We start from the raw sequence: 23038 nt of genomic DNA, 5'->3' as shown, positions 1-23038 counted from the left end.
CAAAGAGTATGCTGAAAATAGGAGAAAAAAAAGTAATATTCTCATTTTTTTCCAAAATCCAGAAAATAAAATAAATAAATGTAAATTGGCAAATAAAATGGGTCATGACACAGGAGCAGATGTATACAAAGTTTCAGGGCTGTAGGGTGACTTATAGGACATGTTTTGCAAGGACCAAATCTGGCAGTAATATTGAATTTTGCTACCACATCATGTGACCTAAGGGCCTCCCTTAGGTGGACACACACACATGCACGCACACAGAACAGCTTGTCAAAAACGGTTGGTAGCCAACCATTGCTTGTAGTCACTGCAGTGTGTTCTGCACCTGGTCTGTAGTCACCTGTCACTGATGGCCATCATTCCTGATCCAGCATGTAGAACTGGCACCAGCTGTTAGAGAGCGTTTCAACCTTGAGCCAATCAGAATGCAGGAGGCATCCCCAGGAGGGAACAGAAATTAGAAACAATGAGAACAAGGCAGAGGGCTCACTTTCCTGTTCATCCAAGATGAAAGACGACACATTATAACTGCAGTTATGGTGGTGAACTGGACAGATGAGAACAAGTACAAATCGATCAGCTTGGCTGAACAGAAGCCAGTGCTTAATAGTATAATGGAAAAACTATACAGCTCATGAAATTCAATCTGTGGCAGGAGATTGAAGACCATGTGGCCAGCATTGCTTTGCTAACATAAAGCTATCTGTCCCAGATAGCTAATTATGTAATTTAACTACACGATAAACGGACAGAAATGACTATTGTTTCTGATGGAGGAGATAGATAGCATTGATAGCTAGTAGACAAGATGTTAAATATAACTGCAGTTATTGCAGGCTTCCTGGTCTAAAGAGCTTCTTCTTCACATACAGACTGAACGTATTTCTATATGAGCTTTCAGCCACAGTCTAGAGTGCATTCCAGTGCTTCTTCATTAAAGATTTATTAAAGATTGTCAGACACCCTTGAGTATACCATCAGAGTACCCTGACTGACCATCAGGTCCATGTGTCCAGCTTAAGATGCAGCCACAGCCTACAATCCTGCCAGATTTCCACTTCCAACGAACAGTTGAGATTTCCTAGCCAGGTTTAATGGTCAAAGTAGCAGAATGCACAATTAATATGTTGCTTGACACCAAAAAACAATGACAAAAACAATACATTTCATTGGTTTCAGGTAGTTTTTTGATGTAAACTGTGTGATTCTCATATGAGTTTTGTAAACACATTCAGACCTGCATAGTAAAATCTCATTGGCTATACCTCAACTTTCAGTAGCATTAAATGCAAATTTTTTAAAGTAAATTTTTCATAAATAACACAATGACACAAACAACAGATGCAATGACTGAAAAGCAGATTTCAGTTCCCTGCGGCACGAGGGAGATCATCCCTTGGACTGGAATTAAAACTGCAATGATTAAAAGTGATCTGGAAAGTAACATTTATTGGATAGCATTAGTATCATCAACATTAATTTGAACACAACTGCGTTTAATTGGGGGAAAACGAAATGGAGTTTTAATCTGACTGGCAAAAGGATTTTGTAACTGGCATAGCGCTGAACCAAGAAGCACAGGCAATTGACCCCAATTACAATAAAACTAAAATAGTAATAAAATCTAAGCATGTAAAAAAATATCACTTGCCATGCACCTGGCAAGTCCAGGTAAGAGGGTAACTCCCTCAGAGGAGAGCTTGTAGTAGGGGCACAGCTCCCGGGGTGAGTTTAATTGAATAAATCCCCAGTTGTCGGGGGCTTAGTCTGTAGACAAAGGGGGCTTGTCAGTCATTGCGTCGCTGTGCCGTGTGGCTGCAGGTACCCACGGGCTATGCCAGACTGCAGCCACCTCGTCAGGTTCCGCTTCGCACAACACCGCCCCCCCCCGGCACCAACCCCCCTCCCCGCCCGGTGGACTGAAAGTCCGCAGCGCCTCACAGTCCGCGACAACTTTGGCAGAGCACGCAAGCCCCGTGCAGACATGACATGGCCACGGGCTTATCAGGTGCATTATTAGGACACCATATGTTCCGCGGGCAGCGCTTCTGTGGCCGCGAGGCTCAAGTCCCTACAAGCTGCATCTGTTGATGAAAAAAAAAGCAAGCACGCGCGCTGCGGTCTGCTCGTTTGTTTGGGCTATAATCTCCGCTGTCTGGCTCGCGTGGCCTCCGGGGAGTTTTTGCCCCTAGATTTCCTGTATAACAACCCACCTCCCCCTCTAAAATCCAGAAACGGGGTCAATCTTTGTCCTTTTTTGGGCACCGACATCAAAGACGGAGGATAATCTCTGGATCGTGGATGGCGAGTGGTTCAGCTTTATGTGACCCAAACCTGTCTTTGCATTCTTTTTCACCAAAGGGAAACTTGCTTGAGAAAAGCTATCATCTAAGTTACATAATGCTGTTTGTATATGCTCAACTAAACAGATATTCTTGGCGGCACATACTAATTCCATATGCAGACTCCCCATACTGAGGGAAATCTGAGGAAACTTGTTACCAAAATATAAAATTTTGAAACTATGTATTTTAAGAGTGCAGTTTTGATTGTATTACAAAGCAGTACCAGAAGATGGTACTGAAAATGCTATGTAAAGTTATTAACCACAGAAACCGTCATTTCACAAAATCCATCTGTGGGCTGGATAGGACACTCCTTATAACTAGGAACAGAAAACAGAGAAACAATCCACACAAATCTTTATTTTCTCAAGCGGGTCTTAAAAATAAATACATTTTGACACTAAGATACAAACAGAATGTACAAAGCATGTGCAAATTCACTTTTTTTTTTATATAGTCAACAAGGTGGCACGGCTTCATCTTGTCAAATCCAAGGATTACAAAAAGTAATCCACTTCAATCTATATGGGCGTATGATGATACTTGCAAATGATGGCCTTCTGTACAAAAGATGTTCCATTTTTGTCCAGTCTCAAAATATGATACATAAACGTGAAATTAAAATGAAATGTGAACAAATTCTAAACTTAACAGATGGTCAGTCCACGGGTATGGAATCAACAGCAAAAACAAAACAAAAGAAAAAGTTGTTTCTACGTACGCCACAAACCAAAGGCCAGGGCAAATGAACTGACATTTCAAAAGCAGAACACATTCAATAAGAGTGGACTAATACTGAATTCCAGTTACTTGCACACACTTCTCCGGTTCACCTGGGCCAGCTCCTGCTGCCTGGAAACCGCCAAACGTGGCGTGGAGGGAGCTCTGAACCATCCCCAATGTGGCAGAGGCTGCGCTGCGGGCCCGGTTCACCATGCCAGGCAGAGGGCATGTCAGCCTAAGCCTCGCCGGCCCCAGCCAGGCGAAGGTCGCAGACCCCTGCCCCCAGACCCATCCTCGGTATGGCCGTTTTAACATGTAAGCGTTTAAAAACCCTGACGTTTCGCAGAGGCTTCTGTCTCGTAACCCGATTAGGGGGCATCTGTACAGATGGGCCTCTGGTGAGATGCCAGGGCCAGACACATGGCAGAGAGGGGCTGCCAGCTCAGCAACACAGTGGCTTTGACCATCAGTGTCAGCACAGACAGCTTCCCAGCAAGAGGACCACACGCATTTAAAGATACCAAGGCAGAGAAAATGGGTTTCGGATGGAGAATAAAATATCCTGGACAGAAAACTGGCGAGGGCCAATCAAAATGCAGAAGATTCAAGGCAGAACTTGGGCAGACTTGTTGCCTTTTCAGGACCTTGCTTAAATACACTGCTGACGTTGCCCAACAGAAACGAAGACAGTGACTCATCAAGGGCCACCAAACTTGAAGGACGTTTGGAAGAGCAGGGTACAAAACTGCTAAGGGGCATTGTGGCGGTAAGAGTCCTATTCCAGTTTTTCCACATCTTTCAGAAACACTGCAAGAAAGCCACTTAAAAAAATGAAACATTTGAAAAAAAAAGCCATTTAAAAGAGTGGAGGTAACATTCCTACCAAGAATGTTTTTCTTTGGCTCTGAAGTAGCTTCAAGCAATTGGTTTCCACCAAAGAGGATTTCATATTTAATTGAAGTTAGAAAAAAAAATTTAACCTCATCAACTGATGTGACTGAAATCCTCCAAAATGAGAGGAAATCAGAGGAGTTTGACTCTGGTACAGTTACATGGTTCAAGATTATGCAAATATCAAACTGTGCCTGTCAAGCGATAGCAACCATGTCAGAGGAGGACAAAAGAGTGGCAGGGTCTCAGACAAGGACATTCAGTTGTAGAGCACTGCTACAGTGCAGAGATAGTGTTGTACAGACAGGCTTTGGACACCTGCATCCCAAGCCAGAGTGGAGGACAGGAGGGGAAAAGAAATAGTGACTGCAGGTTTCGGTGATTGCAGACGCTGACTGGTGTTGCTTCCGCCATTGGCGCGGCAGAGACGATCGTTCGTTCACAGGGTGACCTTCGCGTTGCGCATCGCTGATTTTCGGCGTCTGACAGGGGAGAGGGGTGTTCTCACGCCAGGGCCTCGCCGCTCAGCTGAATGGCCAGGCTGCTGCTTGTGTCCGTCTGGATGAGCAGCGAGCCGGAGTACTTGCCTGCCGCCGCCGGTTTGAACTGGACTGGCAGGTTGATGTAGTGCTGAGATCTGGGGGGGTGGCATAGGAAACTTTAGATCACTGTCTCACAGACACACACACTGACATCTCTGCGGGACAAGCACAGAGACAGCCATGTTGGAGCCATCTCCAGTTTGTACCGCACTGTTAACATCTGCCCATGCATGGAGGGATGGCAAACACAGAGACAGAAACACAGGCGTCCATTTCAAGAGTACAGAGTTACAAAGACACTGAGGAACCAAAAGAAACACTGAACAGTAATGCCAAGCATGTGTGTGTTTAGACACACTCTGGCCTGCACACAGTCACAGTCAAGGTTAGAGTTCCGAATTTTGGACCAGGGGGTCATGTTTTTCATTCCTAGGTCACCATTTTTGTAATTCTTCACCTCAACTGAAGTAACTTCTACATACTGCAACCCAGTTGTGCCAACAGATTACATTTATTTCCTGTTCATACAGTATGTATTAAATTAAATGGTCATCATTGTTGGATTACTACTCATACAAAGCCCTTCCTTTAATCTTTTTTGTCCCCGGTGCCCAGAACACCAGGAGACACAGAAACCTCGGAAAGAAAGGGGGAGGGCTGTCGGTTTTGTATGGCTGGATATACGAATGGAAATGCACGAGGGTCAGAGCATGCAGAACACCTTGTACTCTGCACACCTGTATCTGTACCTGCTGCTGTTACCCTGGGCGACAAAGTGTGGCCCGATGGGGAGGAGGGTCATGCACCTGCCAAGGGAGCCCATCCGGTCCCTCCCCCTTGCGCCATACGCTTGCGGAAGGAGGCGATGTTAAACACACTGGATCAATTGAGACCTTTCACTCGCCTTTGCAACCATTTATAGAACCAAGCTTCCATTGATGATTACATTTCGGAGAAAGAAAAGCAGACAAAGAGGGAGGGAAGGGAGGGAGAGAGAGTCGCCCCGAACGACAGACTGGCCACTCACCTTAGAGAATATTTGGAATGCTTGATGCAGAAGGGCTCCCTTGGGCTTATGAATTTCAGCTGCAAGTCAATTAGAGAAGCTCAACATCAAATCCATGCAAAGCATTCTGGGAAGTCCTATCTGTCACACAGTGGGAGAGGTAGCACACATGCGCTGGCTGATTAATGTTGTGAACACAATGCAAACAGAGGAAAAGCGACCCCATTTGGAGCCGTTCTGAGACACACAAACAGGGACCCCTATTTTGGTGCTATTTGAAACAAGCACCACAGGAGAAGCTAGAATCCCTTTACTCTGAGAAGAAACAAGGAGCTACTCATGCTTTTGTTTATCAAATTCCTTCATGGTACATTTTTGAAAAAAAAAAAAAGTTTTATGCCTTCTCAGAAAAGCGACAATAAAAAGCATTTTTGCTTCAGAATCTGGTCCCATGAGAGACAATGCGGTGTCTATGCATGGAGCTTTTAGTGCTTGGGTTGCGAAGCACTGAATGGTGAATCTGTTTTAAAAATGCTCCTTTCTTGCATTTTTTTCCTCAACAAAAGAGAAAGCCTGTTTGCATTTCATTCCTCCCAGACAGCATTCACCTCTCAGACACAAACGTGATTTCAGAGGGCCTCAGACTACAACCTCGCGCCCTGGATTCAAGAATGGTGGCTTGCTTGTTCAGGCTATGATACAAAAAAACCCAAAAAAATACTTGACATCTGAGTGCATTATCAGCACATGAACGCATCAGAGGAAATGGGGGGGTCAAGTTTAGCATCGTTAACTATAGGGTTCAAGCACATCCATTAAAGAGCCAATGTCTTGAGGGAGAAATTGCTTTGCTGACAGATGAGTCTGGGAGAAAATGACTGGTTTTGTCATGCCATACTTTTTCAACTTCCAATTCTGTATTGCTGTAAAAAAGAAATTATACACATACACATACACACACACACACACACACACATATACATACATACATACACACACACACATACATACATACACACACAATTATTTTCTGCAAGCACTTTCATCGCAGCAACACCATCCACTTTGCCCTCCAGTCCCCCAGCTGGCTCAGGCCCACCCGCTCACCTCGTGAGTGTCGAAAGAGTTGTTGCGCACGTTGACCTTCAGGGTGCTGGCCTCGCCGACCCGCGTCAGAGGGAAGGTGTACAGGTCCTGGGGAGCGTACACCCCTCTGCGCGGCGCCTCCTCCTGACTGGAAAAAAAAAAAAAAAGGAGAACCGCGAGATTCTAAACCCTGTGACGGAACGGGCCGTTCAGATGCACAGAAAGCCTGGCAAAGCGCACGTTCTCAGCACAGCGGGTCAAAGAAGCAAGAGAAGAAAAGACACTGCCCTTCGGCCACAAATGAAACCAACAAGTTATCTACTAAAGGGCTGGAGGGTTGATCAAAGAACTCCGCTTTCCCCTGCACCATTACGAATGCAGCTCCCTCTCCCAGTGCCACCTGCTGGCCAGCACACCGAGGGAGTATCTTAGGGCAGTGTTTCTCAACCCTCTCCTGGAGTACCTCCTGCCCTGCATGTTTTACATCTCTAAAACACAGCTGATTCAAATGGTCAGTTTGTTATTAAGCAGCTTCAGGAGCTCATAACGAGTTGGTCATTTGAATCAGCTGTGTTGGAGCAGAGAGAGATCTAAAACATGCAGGGCAGGGGGTACTCCAGGAAAGGGTTGAGAAACACTGTCTTAGGGCATCCACACTTACAGTTGCAAAATACCAAGAATTTTCTACAGGAATTTACGGGAATGTACAATAATTAATGGGAATTGATAGGTTTTTTGCACACACTGACTGCTTATCCCATCTGAGTATTTCATTCAATACTCTTCAGGACAAATATATAACTTCAGGGTATAGCTTCAGGTTATAGCTTTGCATTTTAGTAATGTGCAACTGATCTTTGTAACATTGCTTGCAGTTCTTAACATTCTACCACTTGGTTTGCATCGTTTTACCTCTTATCTTTATTATGAGGTAAATCTCATGAAGATGGCCGATGTAAAATGAAAATGTGTATAAACTCCCCGAAAGTTATCAACACACGCTTAGTTAAGTATGCAATCTTAATTTATACATAAATAAAGTATGTAGTACTAGTAGGTTTAGCAACAATTGGTCTTGTATGTTTGCTAGAAAACTTCTCTTGGGTAGCAATTACGAACATCAAACCGAACACTGACTCAAACAATACTGACTCAACGACTGACAAACCCCCCCATTTCTGCAACCCAGTCCATCTAAGCGTTCCAAGCTCAGGTGCAAGTGGCACCCGTGGAAGCCATGGGACAGCCATGCGGACGGCCTCCCCTGCTGAGGTCCTGGAGTGGAGACGTACTGGGGCAGGGGCACCAGCCCTTACCTGGTCTTCACCACAGCCGCGTCCGGTCTCTTCCGGGCCTTCACAATGGCTTCGGTTCGCACGAGGGAGCAATCGCTCTCTCCGGGAACGGTCTGCGCCCCGGCCTTTACACCCTGAAATTAACAGGACTGGTCACTCCATACACACATACCCAGCTCATTCCAAAGGTCCTATGAGATCTGTAAGTTTCCACACACAGTAGCAGACATCTCAGTGAGTGTTATGCTGCTTGACCCCTGAGCAAGCGTGAGACAAAGAGAATACGCACTGTCCCACAGAGCTGGAAGCGGACCCTGCTCTTCTGCTGAGGCTCGGCCACAGGGTGACACTCCAGGTCCCAGAACTGGGCATAGTCTCCTCTGTCCCGTGGCAGGAAGGTGATGGGCACCTGCAAGAAGGGGGGGGGCGGGGGGGGGGGCGTAGCAGACATAAAATATCAGCCTTTCGTTTCAGGTCATTCTGTAAACTTTTTTTGAGCTGCCTTGTTAAGGTTTCTCGTATTTAATTAAAAACCCTTACAGAAATATCAAAGCCAAAGTGTATGTATTATTAATCAAGTTTTCTGGTGCTCAAAAAGTTTGAGGATCCAGACCAATTGAGACACTTTTTGGACAAAACTTAAAGCTATTTCTCTGTACCAGAGAAAGGCAACTTCACCTCATTTATTCCTGTAAGATGATGAGGTTTGATATGTATCTCACAAACACACATACATACACACACACACACACACACACACACACATACAGCGCCCTCATGAGGCTGCAGTCCGCCACACCCGCTGGCCTCACCTGCATCTTTTCCTTCTGTCCCAGCGTCCCCGACACCCGGGAGCACCTGAACGCGGTGTAGGTGGCCCGGTACACGTCCCCACTGCTGTCCACACCCTGTGAGGTGAGAGCGCTGGTCAGTGTTGCCATTAGTGAGGTACAGGGATGTGTTTGGCCTCCGTAACCCTTACTGTACCAGTGGTGCAGAGATGGCCAGCACGAGGCCCACCGTCTCATGAAAGCCTCCAAGTAACTTGCATCAACCAAAACTACTCTAGGATCATGCGCTTAAAGTAAAATTGGCTTCAACGGCATGCAGCCTATATCTGTGAGCACCACATCTGGGATTAGCGTTACTGATACAATGAGGTGTGTCACTCCAGCAAATGTTCTCCAGCAGTTCCTGGTGGGTTAGTCAAAGCACAAAGAATCAGCACACTAACAAACAGACATTAGCCAGTAGCATCAATGGGATTAACTGAACAGATACAGACAATTGATGCCATTTGAAGCAGCAGACTCCTTCTGAAGAAATAACTCCAAATAAATACCTTGACGTATGGCGGGGCGAAGGAGGAAAGATACCATCTGACTTCCTCTCCCTTGTTTTCCACCTCCAGGACGGATTCTGTGAGAGGGAGCGTGTGGGTAAATCTTTGTGTGAAAACTACTCAGTCATTGTCCTGGACAGCTGCATGTTATCCTTTCAGAAAGCAATTTGAAAGTTTCAAACAAATCTTCAAGGCAAACAAGTCACAGTTGTGAAACTGTTTTGTACCTGAAAGAAGAAAAGCCTTAATCAATAGCCACTAGGGTCTCCCATTCTTTCATTTTAATGGTAACCATTGACCACTGCACAAAATGACGCACAGATAAAGCTGTTGTGCAATAAGGTTATTTTGGAGAACACCAGATAAAATAGAACAGTGAGTGGAGGTGTTGTAATGCTTGACTCTATTACAGCTTCTCACTTTTCAACCAGTCGATAAACAGTCAGTAATAACACTGTAATCAAACATTTTATTAAACCCAAAAATCTGGCAAAAAATTATTCAGACTACGCAAATCAAGCATAATGGTCATCCTAACCAAACCAGTTCAGCTTCCCTTCCCAAGTTCTGAGAGTTTTTGTGGCGTCAGGAGAGCTGGATCACGGAGGCCGATTTGAGCTGCTCCATTTTAGCTCATCACTGTAAGCCTCTGAGTGTACAAATCATTACAGCTCTTACTAACTGTCCTGGAGCTGCCAGAACAGACAAGTGTTGCTCGGTGTGTACACACCTGAGGTCTCTCCGGAGGGGGTGGCTGGGAACACCAGAGTGCGGTTTCTGATCTCCACGTGGGCGTTACCGGGGGGCGTGGCCCCCACGGATGTGGGAGGGGTCTGAGCCTGCGGGGGCAGGGCCGAGAGGGGTTTGACTGAGGGGCCCGTGGTCGACACGTCCAGTGCCAGGTCCTGCCGGATCTGCACCTTGATAAACTGCAGTGGATAGGGAGGGAGGGAGGGGGCACAGAGGAAGTGCTTGTTAATTATCACCACCATTATTAAGTGTTCTTTATTGAATCCAAACATATTAAGTCAATTAGGCCTGACTGAAAAAGACTGCTTAACAAAACTTGTGCAGGGCTTGATGATGATGAGGGGACCCGCAGGGGCACAGAGAAAGAGCTCGTTATGGCATCATCATCGCCACCATTAAGCCCTGCACAGAGCTTCTTATGCAGTCGCTTTATTTAATAAGACCCAGGCTCTAACTGCCTTGATACATATGGTTCCAATTACGCTGGCCTACACATTTTTACTGGTCTAGATACCTACAGCTGCCTTATGGTTACATCATTTCCAGCTGAACATGGAGAATCTAGGGTCAGAGCGCAACAGCAAGCTATAAAGTCAGAGTGATGAGAGTACCTTTTGCTGGCCGTCACACTGGACGTAGATCTGCCCGCTCCAGGGCAGCAGGGAAGACCTGGAGGCCAGCGAGGGGTTGGGGCTGATGAGGATCTGCAGGTGGCTCCTGGGAGAGGGAGGACAGAGTTTGCTCTCAGTCTGTGATAACAGAACGCAGTGTGCAGAGAGCAGAGCGCATGGACCTGCAGGTGGAGAGTCCACCTGTTCTAATATCAGCGCAGCTAAGGACACACAAGACTCCCTTTGCTGGAGAAGCAAGCCGGGGTCACCACCTCGTCCTTGCTCTTCAGCATGCACCTATGGATTGGCACGGTTGCACAGACACAGACAAGACAGACAGGCAGAAACACAGACAAAAACTACAACCGTACCCCACTGGCCTTCATGGCAGAGTTAAAAAAAAACTAAACAAAACCGACAACATGAAATCAGCTGTGTGTGAAGGCGGCTCGTACTGGGGCTCGATGACCCCGTGCTGGGGGGTGATGGTCAGGCAGTGGGCGGGCCAGGACAGCTCGAAGCTCAGCTCTCTGGAGCTGTGGTTCTGGATGTGCACGTGCCTGGTGTCAGCGCCACCACCTGCAACAGTCCATGCTTTCAATCAGGGAGAGAGGGAAAAGAACACTACAAGCTCATCCGATTATCCCAGCTGAAAGCCAGGGACATGGACAAAGAAACAGGAACACATTTGTGAGCCCTCCACTGCTGTGGCAGCTCCGTAAAATATTTTTAAAGGAAGTGGACTGAGTTTCAAACAGGCTCTACAGATCATTACAATAACTGAAAAACAAGGAAAAAGTATGGCTCTTTTATGAATGCCTTTGCTTTATAAAGATTCAAATGTTTCGAGATAACAAGCAAATACAGCCTTTTCCAGTGAAACAGGGTTAACAGCCCAAATGAAAGTGAAGGCACCAATTTGCAATATCATTATAAGAAAGGTACGGTGAAACAGCGGACAAGGATCTAATCTGTGTAACATGCCAGCTAGCCTCCGGAGCTGGGAACTCACTGATGGTGGGTGCGGTCAGAACCAGCTGCTCAGGCTGGACGCTCCAGGAGTCCTGCGGTGCTCCAGGATCCGAGGGCCCCTTCAGCGTGGGGTCCCCGACAGGCAGGGCCAAAGGGGGCCCCTGAGGGCCCTTCACTGGGAGGACGTCCAGAGAGACGTTGCTGACGTGGCGATCGGAGTTCCCGAAACCACTGCAAGAGATTGAGCAAAGTTACCACACTTTAACCATCAACACCAGCCAGTAAAGGATGGCTGATCTGTAATAAAAGCACTGAGAAAATAGGCAAAGGAGAAATACAGCCCTTACACTCCCATCCAAGGTGACACTATCATCATCCAAAGTGTAAATACGCCAGGCATCATTCCTGGTTTCAGACAGCAGATTAACATGCCTCATGTCGGTGATGTTCCCTCAGCACATTTACCTACTTTTATTATGACCTGATACTCATGTACATAGAGCTACTGTGGATAACACCTCAACTCTGAAGAATATACAATTTCTGTCCGAAAGATGCATGACAATGACAATAGTCATTAAATATCTAAACATGACGGGAGTTTGAAGTCAGTTTCAGTATTTCTGGAGGAAGTCAATTAGGATTTGAAAACAAAGCCCAGGAAAAGTGCTTTATTGGACACGCAAGCACACACACCTCATAAAGGACCACTTGCAAATGTAATTAAAACCAGCACGGCACGTTCAACAAAACGTGTTCCCTGGGTTTCACCCCTGTGAAAGCCATACCTGTCGGACTCGGAACCGTGGCGGGGCGAGGGCCGCAGGGACTCCATGCAGTCGCTGTCCCCGGAGTCGGAGGCCTCGGTGCTGCCCAGCACAGACAGCACCACCTTATTCACGTGGCTGTAGAACAGCTGCGCCTCGTTGGGCCTCTGGGGCATGTCGAACACTGAGGAGAGAGAGCAGCGGGAGGGGGAATGTATCACTGCCCTGACCCGCTCCTCACCGGGCCAAAGGGTCACAACACAGGCTGAGCCATTCAATCACGCCAAGCCCTTTGGAAAATAAACACGGCGTAACTCCCGTCTCCCCTCTGCTACGCTGGGGGCAAAAAGGAAATCCAGCCAAAATTGATTTCTACACAACTATATTGCTTTCGTGGCATTTCTTGGAAATTGATTTTTCAACGACGGTGCACACATGGCTCAAGTATAGCCAGAGCCCCTGGGTGAAACTGCACCAGGGCATAAGGGCGAGGTTGTTTACCCGGGGGGGGGAATCACAGACGGGGAAATGAAGACATATAGGGAAGGGGGAGGAGAACAGGAATCAAACTGGCAAAAACAAATGACGGATTTGTAGAAGAAAAACCCTACAACTAGGGGTGGGCGGTATAAACAGTATAGAAAGTACACCGTATGAATTACACAGTATGAATTTGCCCTACGGTATGGATTTTAACTATACCATGCTAACCAGTAGAGCCCTCACAGATCTAGGTGTAACTTCATCAAAAAGACATGATGCTAAGCTTTATCTACATACACAAATCTTTGCTGAGCTGGCAGAGGTTAATCTTTTCTGAAGCCTTAAAATATTGTTGTCCGGGACACTGAGTCCGACGGCTGTATAGCCTGTTTGTGCTACTGTCAGACGTGCACCCATTCTCTCTCACTCACACACGCACAAAGCAGTAACCACACAAAATGTAGTCTACATACAACAACGTGACAAAAGCCTTCAATACCCCTACATCCCACTATAATGGCCACCCATTGAAAGTCTATCTGCACGTTATTTTCTTTTCATAATAACGTGCAACACGATTAACTGAAAACTGCTGCGTTGCATAATTGATAAATCTATAAGGCATGTGAGAGGGCCGTTTGTCACCGCACCCAAAATGACTCCAAATAAGCCACAAAGTAAGCACAATCATGAACTCCATTGTGCTGTGCGAGAGCGCTTTTCTTCAACACAAAAGGTTGCCTCGTGTTGACGTAAGCGTGCTCGGGCCCAGAACGTTAAGCGCAATGTGAGCGCAGGCCAGCAGGAAAGTGGGGAGGGGGGACAATCGTGCTCAGGCACAGTACAAGGCAACCAGGCGTAGTGTGAGTACGCCCATAGACCGCTCTCCTAAAAGGTTCATGGCGCCTGTACTGACCATCTGCACCAGGAAGAAGGCCAGACTGCAGGGGCATGCAGGAAGCTGAGGCGGTCCGAAACCCACTCCCTTACCTTCTGTCACCTGCTCCTCACCAAGGAACCTCTCATTGAAGTTGATGCTCTTCAGGAGGCTGTTGTCAGAGAGCACCTTATGGCCTGCGTCGGGTTTGGTGCGAAGTAACCTGGAAGGCAGGGGGACAAGGTGGATCACACAGGGAGGCTTGCTACTGGTGAGCGACAGTTTCAAGTCATGTGAGCAGAATGAAGAAGGGCAACCATCTGAAAGGGTTCTATAGAGAACACAATGTTCAAGTGAAATTATGATGTTACAATGATGAGCAGAGGGTCCAGTTGGCTTCATCATTTGAGGACAAGCCACCCTCAGTCTCAATGAGTTTTGGTGGACATGGTTCCTTAGCCCTCAAACCAAAGAAAATCCAGTGATGCCACGAGCAGGTATTGTTAAATTGCATTAGCACATCCAAGGCAAATATGTACACTACCTTAGTAACAACTTGGTAAAAAGAAGAGATTTCCTTTCAGCTCAATAACGTATCAAAGCTGTGATTGACCTCTACCGCGACACACGGCCACGCCGCCCCGCCGCGGTGACTCACCGTCTGAACTGCTGGCGCGAGACCTCGTCCCCACAGAAGAAGCAGACGGTGGCCAGCAGCCCGCTGCTGGCCTGGCACAGGCTCTGCTCCCTCTGAGTGGCCTTCAGCAGCACCGTCACCACCTGCGGAGCATCCCCCGCGGGCAGGCCACAGAGCGAGCCGTCAGGCAAACGCGTGAATATCATATTATACAGACAGTAAAAAAACAGCACCGAAGCAGCAACAAACATCAGCGGAAAATACCTCCTGAGTCCTCTCCTTCAGCACAAACTGGGAGGGGGACATGCTGATGACGGAGGGGTCCATGAGCGTGCGGGTGGGCAGCTCGGAGTAGGCGGCGGCTTTGACGAAAGCAGCCCGCGAGCCCGTATTCCTCATGGACAGGCACACCTTGCTGACCCGGCCAGCCGCCACGCCGCCCACTGTCACCACGTAGCTGTCCGACACCTTCCGCACGTCCTCCAGGACAATGTTGCTTGTGCCACCGTAGCCAGACAGTGGGATCTGCGAGGGGGAGATAAATGTGTTTTCCCTCAGTGGAAGAGATCTCATGGCATGCCATTCCTGTAAAGCACACCGTACTGCACTGACAAATCCAATGCATTTAGCACATGGTGAAACGAATCAAGTATGATTTTGATTGCTATATAAAAACAGGAGGCGCGGACACTCTCAACTCATACGCACACACACACATGCGCACACTCACAGTGAACTTGACGCCTGGCTGAGAGGGCCTCACGCCGGACTGCTTGATCTCCAGCTTGGCCAGCATGCAGGCCACACGCGTGGGCGCGTACAGCAGGTGCACCGCCACATCCTCTCTGGGCCGGATGGACAGCTCCCTGTGCCGGGTCAGACGCTCCTCCGGCCCGAACGTGCTCTGGAGCTGAGCCGGGAGGAGAGAGACCATGCCACTCAGGAAACCCACCACACAGTCTCTCTACTGTACAAACCATACAGCCTCTCTACTGTACAAACCACACAGTCTCTCTACTGTACAAACCACACAGCCTCTACTGTACAAACCATACAGCCTCTATACTGTACAAACCATACAGTCTCTACTGTACAAACCATACAGCCTCTCTACTGTACAAACCACACAGTCTCTACTGTACAAACCATACAGTCTCTACTGAACAAACCATGTAGCCTCTCTACTGTACAAACCATGCAGTGTCTCTACAGTAACTCTACAGTGAGTCTTCCTCACTAAAGTGAGGCTGCTCTCACCCCTGCCCAGCGGGGGCCTTACCTGGAAGCAGTCCTGATCCTGTCCTCTGATGAGGAGGCGGAGCTGCTGCGTTGTGCTGGGGGAGTTGTTCCTCAGGACCAGCTTCTGCTGCCTGAAGCACACAGGAAGAAAAGGAAGAGGAAAACGTTTACCCGGCAACAGCACAGCACACCTTCCAGAACACTCATTCGCCAGGACCAGGAGGAAGAAAACAGGAGAGCAACACTTGCAAACCCATGGAGTCACGACTGCCCAGCTACAATACACAGGGCTTATGTGTTTATGAATGCTGAGGCAGACGACACAAAGACTTTTACTCAACAAAAAAAATTAATAAATAAATCATAAATGAGTTTCTTTTATGCACCATCGTGACTTTTCTTAACAGGAGTGCAAATGGCAGTAGCGTCAAAACAAAAGAAACAGCCAGTCCTTAAACAAAGTCCTTAAACAAAGCTTGACTGCCAGTCTTCATATTTGAGAGTTCAGGGCTTGTGTATGACGGCGTATGCGCTGCTTACATGGCTCGGCCCAGGGTGACACCTCCCCATGCCATGAACTGCTTATTGGACAGGATGGGGGGCACGTCGCCAGGGATCACCCCGTCCTCGTGGCCTGCCTTGCCGGGCGGTGCCCGCGTAGCGGCAGCGCTGTCGTCGGGGGCAACCTCTCCTTTCAGCACCACTTCATACTGAGGCCCGTAAGGTAGCACCAGGATGGTGAGCATGCTGAAACAGGGACACAAAAAATCCAGATACACTGAAAATCAGCGTCCAGGAACAGAGACAATGCCTGTTACCTGGCAACAGGGCGAGAAGGGAAAAATATTACAGAGAAAACACTGAACAGGGTTCCCACTATGATCACTTGTATTTATCCTTATATCTTCCATGAAGTCACAGAAAATATATTTTCACAGATCATTTTCATTGGAGAAATACTCAAACTCCCAAGAGCCTTTGCTACACTGACAATGAAACTGAGTAGGGAAATATTGAAATGTACTGCTCTCAGAATTTTCCACATGTATAAGGCAACACACAAAGATGCTTTTAGCAGCTAATACTAGTGACACCAGACTTTTGGCATGGAGTTACCCAGCGTGACTGCTGATTTGTCAGCCATACCAGCCCACTGACACTGCAAGACGAGATGGTAAAATGCAGTTAGTGAGATACAAAAGACTGATGCATTTCACCCACTACCAGAGAAAAAGGCTTTTTTTTAAAAAAGACTTTTTTTATGACATCATTTAGATTTTACACAATCTGGACAAATGTGATTACTTTAAGGACAGCAAGGTCTTTAACCATTTTCCATGACTCTCCAGGGTAAAATATTTTGAAGGATTGTGGGAAACCTGTTTTAAGGAACAGTGATAGGCTTTAACTGTACTCGCTTCAGATTAGACTCCTATGGGAAGGAGTCTCACCTCTCTCTGTACTTCCTGGTGCCGCTGGCGGTGAAACAGACCACAATCCCCTGCTCCTCACCCGCCCGCAGAAGGAGCTCCTCCGGTTTGACTGAGAAGCAGTCCTCACTGTCGCTGCACTGCAGGGCCAAACACACAACGCGGAGACCCATCAGTACCGGCCCGCACCGCCCGTTTCGCCCGAGCCCCGCCACAGTCAAGGAGATACCTTCAGCTTCAGCTGCACGTCGATGTTCCCCGCATTCTTCAAAGGCAGCGTCTGCCTTGCAGATTTTCCCAGTGGCGCTAAGAGGCAGACAGTCTGCAAACACGTGCGGGGATTGGGAGGGAAAACAAAAACAAAAAAAGTCAATGCAGCTAAATGACCGCTCGATAAATATGTACAGAAAAGGCTTAGGGTGGCTCTGAGGTGGAAATCCGAAACCAATGGAGCGCCTGGGGATCTGATCGCTCATTACATTTCCTCAGAACTTTCTGTTCAAGAAGAAGCTGGTTAACAGGAACAGGCTGGAGGAGCGCTGGGGGATTATGGGGTAATGTCACTGCCCTGCTTCCTACCTGCAGGTCTTTGGGGGCGTGGACTCGGGCCGTCCCCGACCTGGCCCGCAGGGGGACGCTCCTGATCACGTGACTCGGCCCTGGGCTGTCCACCTCGATGTCCACCCGCGCGCTGTACTCCTCCGCCGGCCCCAGCTCTCCTAGGTCACAGAACGCAAACCGACCAATGAGGGGAGGGAAGCAGGGGGACGCTCCAATAGTATTCTCTGAACGGCCACGTACACTTACGCATTCCACTGGGTGTCCGAGTCTACATACCTGAGGTGGAGGCGTACTTCTGGGGCGCGTGGAAGTGGACCCACACCATGAAGCTTTCTGGATTCTGTGTGACAAAGAAAAGCACAAGTAATTGATTAAAATGTGTCATTTGGTTCTACTGTAAAAAGGGAAACAATGTCCATCTGGACTTTAATTACAGCACAGAAACAGACAGTTGATATTTAAAATCAACCCAACTGCGTGCACTGGAAAAGTGTGGGATGATAAAGAGAGATGAGTACACACGGATTGTGTGTAATTTGGATTTTATTGAGAAATAAATCTAGTGTGAGAGTGTAGCAACTACCAACTTTACATCTCAAACACAATGATAGTGCATCCATATATGCTACACATCTCTGTTTTTAAAAATTTATCTTTTATATTTTAAGAGGGCTAACTGAAATGGAGTTTATACGTGTGAAATGATACATAGCCCGGAGGCTGCCTGTGGTCTTCACAGAGCGTCAGTCAGAACCGCGGCGTGGGAAGAGACAGCCCAGGCGCACACTCACGTCCCCATAGTTGGCGTGCATCACGTGGTTCATGACAGACGGGGCGGCCAGCGGGGTGACGCTGCCCGTCTGCACCATCCCTTCCGTTGGCACGGCAACTGGGCTTTTGGAGAAGGTGAAGCAGCGCCAGGCGGAAGCATTCTAAAAGAGAGAAAGAGAGAGGAGATAGTGTGAGAGGCAGAGGAGGATGTGCAAAAGGAAAAAGAAGGGGGGAGAGAAAGAAGAGAGGGGTGGAGAGAAAGGAAGAGGGGAGACAGAAGACAGGAGAGAAGAGAGGCCACTGTCGAGGAGCGGGCAGCGTGGCGCGGAACTCACGGCGCTGATGACGAGACGGATGGGCACTGTGGCGCGGGTCTTGTTGACCAGCTTCAGGGGGAGGGCTTTGGCGCTGCCTGAGGCCAGGTCTCCGAAATCCAGACACCCCGAGACACCCACATCCACCTAGGAAACGGGTTCGTCTTTAGGCCTGGCTCACGCTCAGTGCAAAACTGGGCAACTCCACGGCAATTCAAAATAATGAAAACAGTGGCACTACCAAAGATTTGGCTGTAAAATGCGTACAGTGCATACAAGTCCAGCCAGCGAACGCCGACCCACCATCACACTCACCTCCAGGGACGGGTTCTCGGCCACGGCGATGAGGACGACCCTCTTGGCGAAGACCTCGGCGCGTGCCACAGCGCCGGACTCGGCGGCGGTGGGCCAGGACGACACGCTGAGGACGCACTGGTACAGACCGGCCCGCGGCGGGATGAACAGGACTTTCTGCTCCTCCGTGCTTTTGGGTCCGATGATGGTCTTGTTCTTTATGATCAGCAGCTGGTAAGGCAGGGAGTCCACCTATGCGCACGAGAGAGAGAGCAGTTTCTGCATAAAGGGACCCCTGATTGGCCAAATACGCACCATATCTTGTCTCATAGTGACCAGCTTGGAATTTAGAATACTAGACTATACTAGAATTTCTTGCACTGGCTTTGCTGAGCCCCTTGAAAACAGTTGCTGCGCTAATAGTGTTCTGTGTCCCACCTTCTCTCCGTCGATGGACAGGCTGGTGACAGCGAGGGCCACCTGGAGCCACCTCTCGGTAGGGTTGAAGATGCTGAGCGAGGTCTGGGACGCGATGCCCACGCAGCAGGCGTTGGGAAAGCGCAGCTCCTCCGGCACAACAACTTGGGCTATAAAAGCACCATGTGAGTGAGCAGGAAGAAAAAAAAAAAAATTCCATGCGCATCACTAAGAGCCACTCTCCAAGTTCTCAAATAAAGAGACGGGATAGAAAACGGAGACACATGAATCTTTTACAGAGGACATGTCTGGCCCCTGAATATTTTAGCAGCTGTCTTTCAGGAAGGTGAAAGAACAGGGCTAAGTAAAGACTCTGGCCTCACCTCGGAGGTCGGCCACGCCTCCTGGCAACCACACGCCCGGAGCGCCCAGGTGGTGCTGGCCGTAGGGCTTGCCCACGCCCATCAGCCCGGCGTCCAGAGGGGTGAGGTGGGTCCCGTGCAGGTCGGTGGCGTTCACGTAGCCGTGGGGGAGAGCGGGTCCCGGGGCGGGGGCAGGGGGCACCCCGTACACCGCGGCGGCAGCACTGATGTGGTAGGGGTGCAGGGGGACCTCCCTCCCCAGGTACTGCTGAGCCAGCTGGGAGCCCAGGAGCGAGCGGCCGGCGAGGAGGGAGGGGACGCCCGCGGGGAGGTCCAGCAGCGCCCCCTGGGGCTTGAAGCTGGCGATGGGGACGTACCTCAGGTCGTCCGGGGTAAAGGAGTGGGGGAGCCCGAGCGCAGCGTTGGACCGCGGCTCCACTTTGTCGGCCGTGCCGGGCCACAGCTGGCCGGTTGGGCCGGCGGTGCCTGGCTGCTGGATGTTGAGGTTGCTGGAGTACCCAGAGTCCCCCGGGGGGAAGCGCCGGGGACTGGGTGCGGACTGGTGCTTGCGGCTCCCGCCGTTGCACGGCGGGTCCTGGCTGTCGGAGCGGAAGCCGCACTCGCTGCGGCTGCGGGGGCTGCTGTGGTCTGAGGCGTAGCGGGAGTCCGGGCTCTTGGTGCGGGAGCACGGGTCCAGGCCCTCGGCTGTGCACAGACTGTCCCTGTGGTGGCTTTGAGGGACCTCCAGCTCCCCCATGGGTGTGGGACTCGCCCGGACGATAGTGGTGCTCAGGGCTATGCTGCTGTCATACTGCAACTGCACAGGCACCAACAGTTACGTTCTACGCTAACAATCTCATCGCCCCTGCCCGTGCAGGGCAAGTCAATCCCAATCCCATCATGCCTAGCAAGTATAAAGAAAAGACCTTTACAGGCAGGGCATCATTTCTAGTTAGCTAGTTTCAGAGCTCTTCCCACAATGCCTGGGGTAGCAGTGTAGTGGTAAGGAATAGTGCTTGCAATTCAAAGGGTGCTAGTTTGATTCCCTATTGGATCACTACTCCTGCACCTTTGGGGAAGGTACTTAGCCAGAACAGCCCAAGTAAATGCCATGCTGTAAAAATGCATAGCATGTAAAACTATAAGCTTTGCAAGTTGCTCTGGATAACCATGCACGCCAAGTAATGTTAAGTAACTGTAATGTGATGCGATGTCACGTCTGGGCCACAGTGAGGCTCCGCCCCCTGCTCACCTTGTTCCTGTCGGGGGTGGGGAGGGCGGTACTGTCGTTCAGGGAGATGTAGGTGAGCCTGCTCAGGCTGGGGCTGGAGCAGGTGGACGGGGGAGAGAGGGGGTCACAGGGGCGTCTGCCCACCCCCCCGCCGGGGGACGCCGGAGAGGACACCGTCCTGCAGGAGGCACAGATCCAGAGAGGAGGGAGGGAGCGAGGAATGAAGGGAGAGATAGGGATGGAGAACAGAGGACAGCGTTAAGACAAAAAACACAAATCTACCTGTTATGTATGCGAAACTTCTGAAACTTCATTTTCAGTTAATGTGCCATCCTTGACCTCATTAGAGGGACACTCAATTTATCCACTCTGAGTTTCTTTTGAATGTGTAATACTAAACTTCTTACTCTTCTTACACTTTTACACACCACAGAAAGTTTGGCAGTGAGAGAAATTTATAAAAATATTACCATTGAAAAAATATCCCTATCGATTAAAATGAATGACATCCTTTGTCCACTTCACAATCAGCTAGCATGCACTGTTATGCAAAGCACTACATGTGAAATATACACAACGCTAGGGCTGTACTGAAAAATTTGAAGTTTCATTCATTGTTTTGCCATTCGACTGTAAAATTAAGCATTCAATTATTAGGATGGGTGCTCATTTGCAGTTTTAAGCTTATTGCTACCGTAATACAAAAAAATGTTAAAGTTAAAATTGTTATGTAAATGTTAAATTTAACAATTTTGCCAATAAACTGTGGGACGCCAAGTGTAACACCTTTTTTCGTAGCCTTCTGTGCTACGAAACACATTCATTACGAAATTCATTACGAAACCATGTAACACCGTAACGCGTTTTGTTCACGAAAAACACAAACACGTTAGCACCGTGTCCACGAAATACTGAAGAGAGCGCATACTTTCATGCGCAGAAAACAAAACGTATGATTCCTGTCGTGCAATTGACAGTTTTTCATTTTGTAGACAAAAGTAATTCTGTCCATGTAATACAAGTTGTAGGCCAGCATTTATGCTGTTGTGGCACGAAATGCAGAATGCGCTAAACTATCATCATTCCGTGCCATTGAATGTTCATTTTGTTATTTTTTTTGTTACAGTTTTGCTATATTACTGAAAGTATGATGTGCACGAAAGGGCTTTGGTCCAATACATTCCATGAGCCAGCAGTTTACGGAATGAATTATGTGTCATGAAATCGCACAGGAATAATTCCGTACACTAAAGCAAATGCTGGTTGAACTTTTGTAGACAGAACCGTTTGTTACATTCATTTGGTCACTTACGAAATGCCGAAACAACAGGCCAAAACGATGTCACGTCACAGACATTCAAAGCTTCATTCGAAAAAGGTTGGCTAAAATTCAAACCGCAAAAAATGGCATTCGATACAGCCCTACACAACACCATCCTGCCCTAACCTTAACTGTCTATAGCAATCAGACACATGTTTGAATGTGAGCAATTGGTATCGGGTGAGATTTACCCATCAGCACTGGGGAGGGACGTCTGGCTTGGCGATGAGTGGGTGAGGGGGGAGGTGGACGGTCTGAAGTTACACTGGGTCTCCTCCATGCCCGCGGGGGCCCGCACAGGGGACGAAGCTGCAACAGAACAATGGGTCCAAACTTAATGTGTGCCCCCATCCAAACCAGCCAGTGTTTTCACAGAATGCTGTTTGAACTGCTAGATCACAGTGAACACTGGCAAGCAAAATGTATGGTGGTGTGCATGCAAGGAGTTTACATTTCAGACCATATGCTTGTGTGCTCTTATTAGTCCATCAGCTTTTTGTCACAGGAGTAGAAGGTAAACGCATGGTAAAATATACTGGTACCCCAGTTTGGGAACCAATGGGGTAGAGGGCTGCAGGTGACTCATTTTCCATTAGCTTACTGTCCTTTAGAAAACACTCTTACCCAGACTTACAGTTTTTACATGTTATCCATTTATACAGATCAATATTTACTGAGGCAACTGCGAGTTAAGTACTTTGCCCAAGGGTTCAATAGCAGTGCCCCAGCGGGGAGCTGAACCAGTAAGTTTTCAGTTATGAGCCCTGC

General features: G+C 48.5%; 1 protein-coding gene across 1 annotated transcript in view; it reads right to left on the bottom strand.

Annotated features, from left to right (window-relative positions):
- Positions 1 to 2724: 2724 nt before the first annotated feature.
- Positions 2725 to 23038, bottom strand: part of cep192 (centrosomal protein 192) — a 46448-nt gene continuing 26134 nt past the window's right edge. Inside the window, exons 28-56 of the mRNA XM_036539586.1 lie at positions 22462 to 22579; positions 20971 to 21127; positions 19740 to 20535; positions 19378 to 19526; positions 18961 to 19191; positions 18667 to 18792; positions 18352 to 18492; positions 17837 to 17900; positions 17579 to 17718; positions 17229 to 17321; positions 17021 to 17139; positions 16110 to 16316; positions 15610 to 15700; positions 15061 to 15240; positions 14595 to 14855; positions 14352 to 14473; positions 13807 to 13916; positions 12355 to 12517; positions 11607 to 11797; positions 11050 to 11173; positions 10595 to 10700; positions 9964 to 10162; positions 9234 to 9310; positions 8704 to 8799; positions 8181 to 8300; positions 7913 to 8025; positions 6618 to 6744; positions 5532 to 5590; positions 2725 to 4599 (exon numbers count right to left, since the gene is read on the bottom strand). Coding sequence (XP_036395479.1) covers positions 4467 to 4599; positions 5532 to 5590; positions 6618 to 6744; positions 7913 to 8025; positions 8181 to 8300; positions 8704 to 8799; positions 9234 to 9310; positions 9964 to 10162; positions 10595 to 10700; positions 11050 to 11173; positions 11607 to 11797; positions 12355 to 12517; positions 13807 to 13916; positions 14352 to 14473; positions 14595 to 14855; positions 15061 to 15240; positions 15610 to 15700; positions 16110 to 16316; positions 17021 to 17139; positions 17229 to 17321; positions 17579 to 17718; positions 17837 to 17900; positions 18352 to 18492; positions 18667 to 18792; positions 18961 to 19191; positions 19378 to 19526; positions 19740 to 20535; positions 20971 to 21127; positions 22462 to 22579 — 4613 coding nt within the window. The 3' untranslated portion in view covers positions 2725 to 4466. The remainder of the gene's footprint in view (positions 4600 to 5531; positions 5591 to 6617; positions 6745 to 7912; positions 8026 to 8180; positions 8301 to 8703; positions 8800 to 9233; positions 9311 to 9963; positions 10163 to 10594; positions 10701 to 11049; positions 11174 to 11606; positions 11798 to 12354; positions 12518 to 13806; positions 13917 to 14351; positions 14474 to 14594; positions 14856 to 15060; positions 15241 to 15609; positions 15701 to 16109; positions 16317 to 17020; positions 17140 to 17228; positions 17322 to 17578; positions 17719 to 17836; positions 17901 to 18351; positions 18493 to 18666; positions 18793 to 18960; positions 19192 to 19377; positions 19527 to 19739; positions 20536 to 20970; positions 21128 to 22461; positions 22580 to 23038) is intronic.

The sequence above is a fragment of the Megalops cyprinoides genome, chromosome 10, assembly GCF_013368585.1.
Source record: "Megalops cyprinoides isolate fMegCyp1 chromosome 10, fMegCyp1.pri, whole genome shotgun sequence".
NCBI lineage: Eukaryota > Metazoa > Chordata > Actinopteri > Elopiformes > Megalopidae > Megalops > Megalops cyprinoides.
The sequence above is the reverse complement of the archived record's forward strand: the minus strand, read 5'-3'. Positions and strand labels throughout refer to the sequence as shown.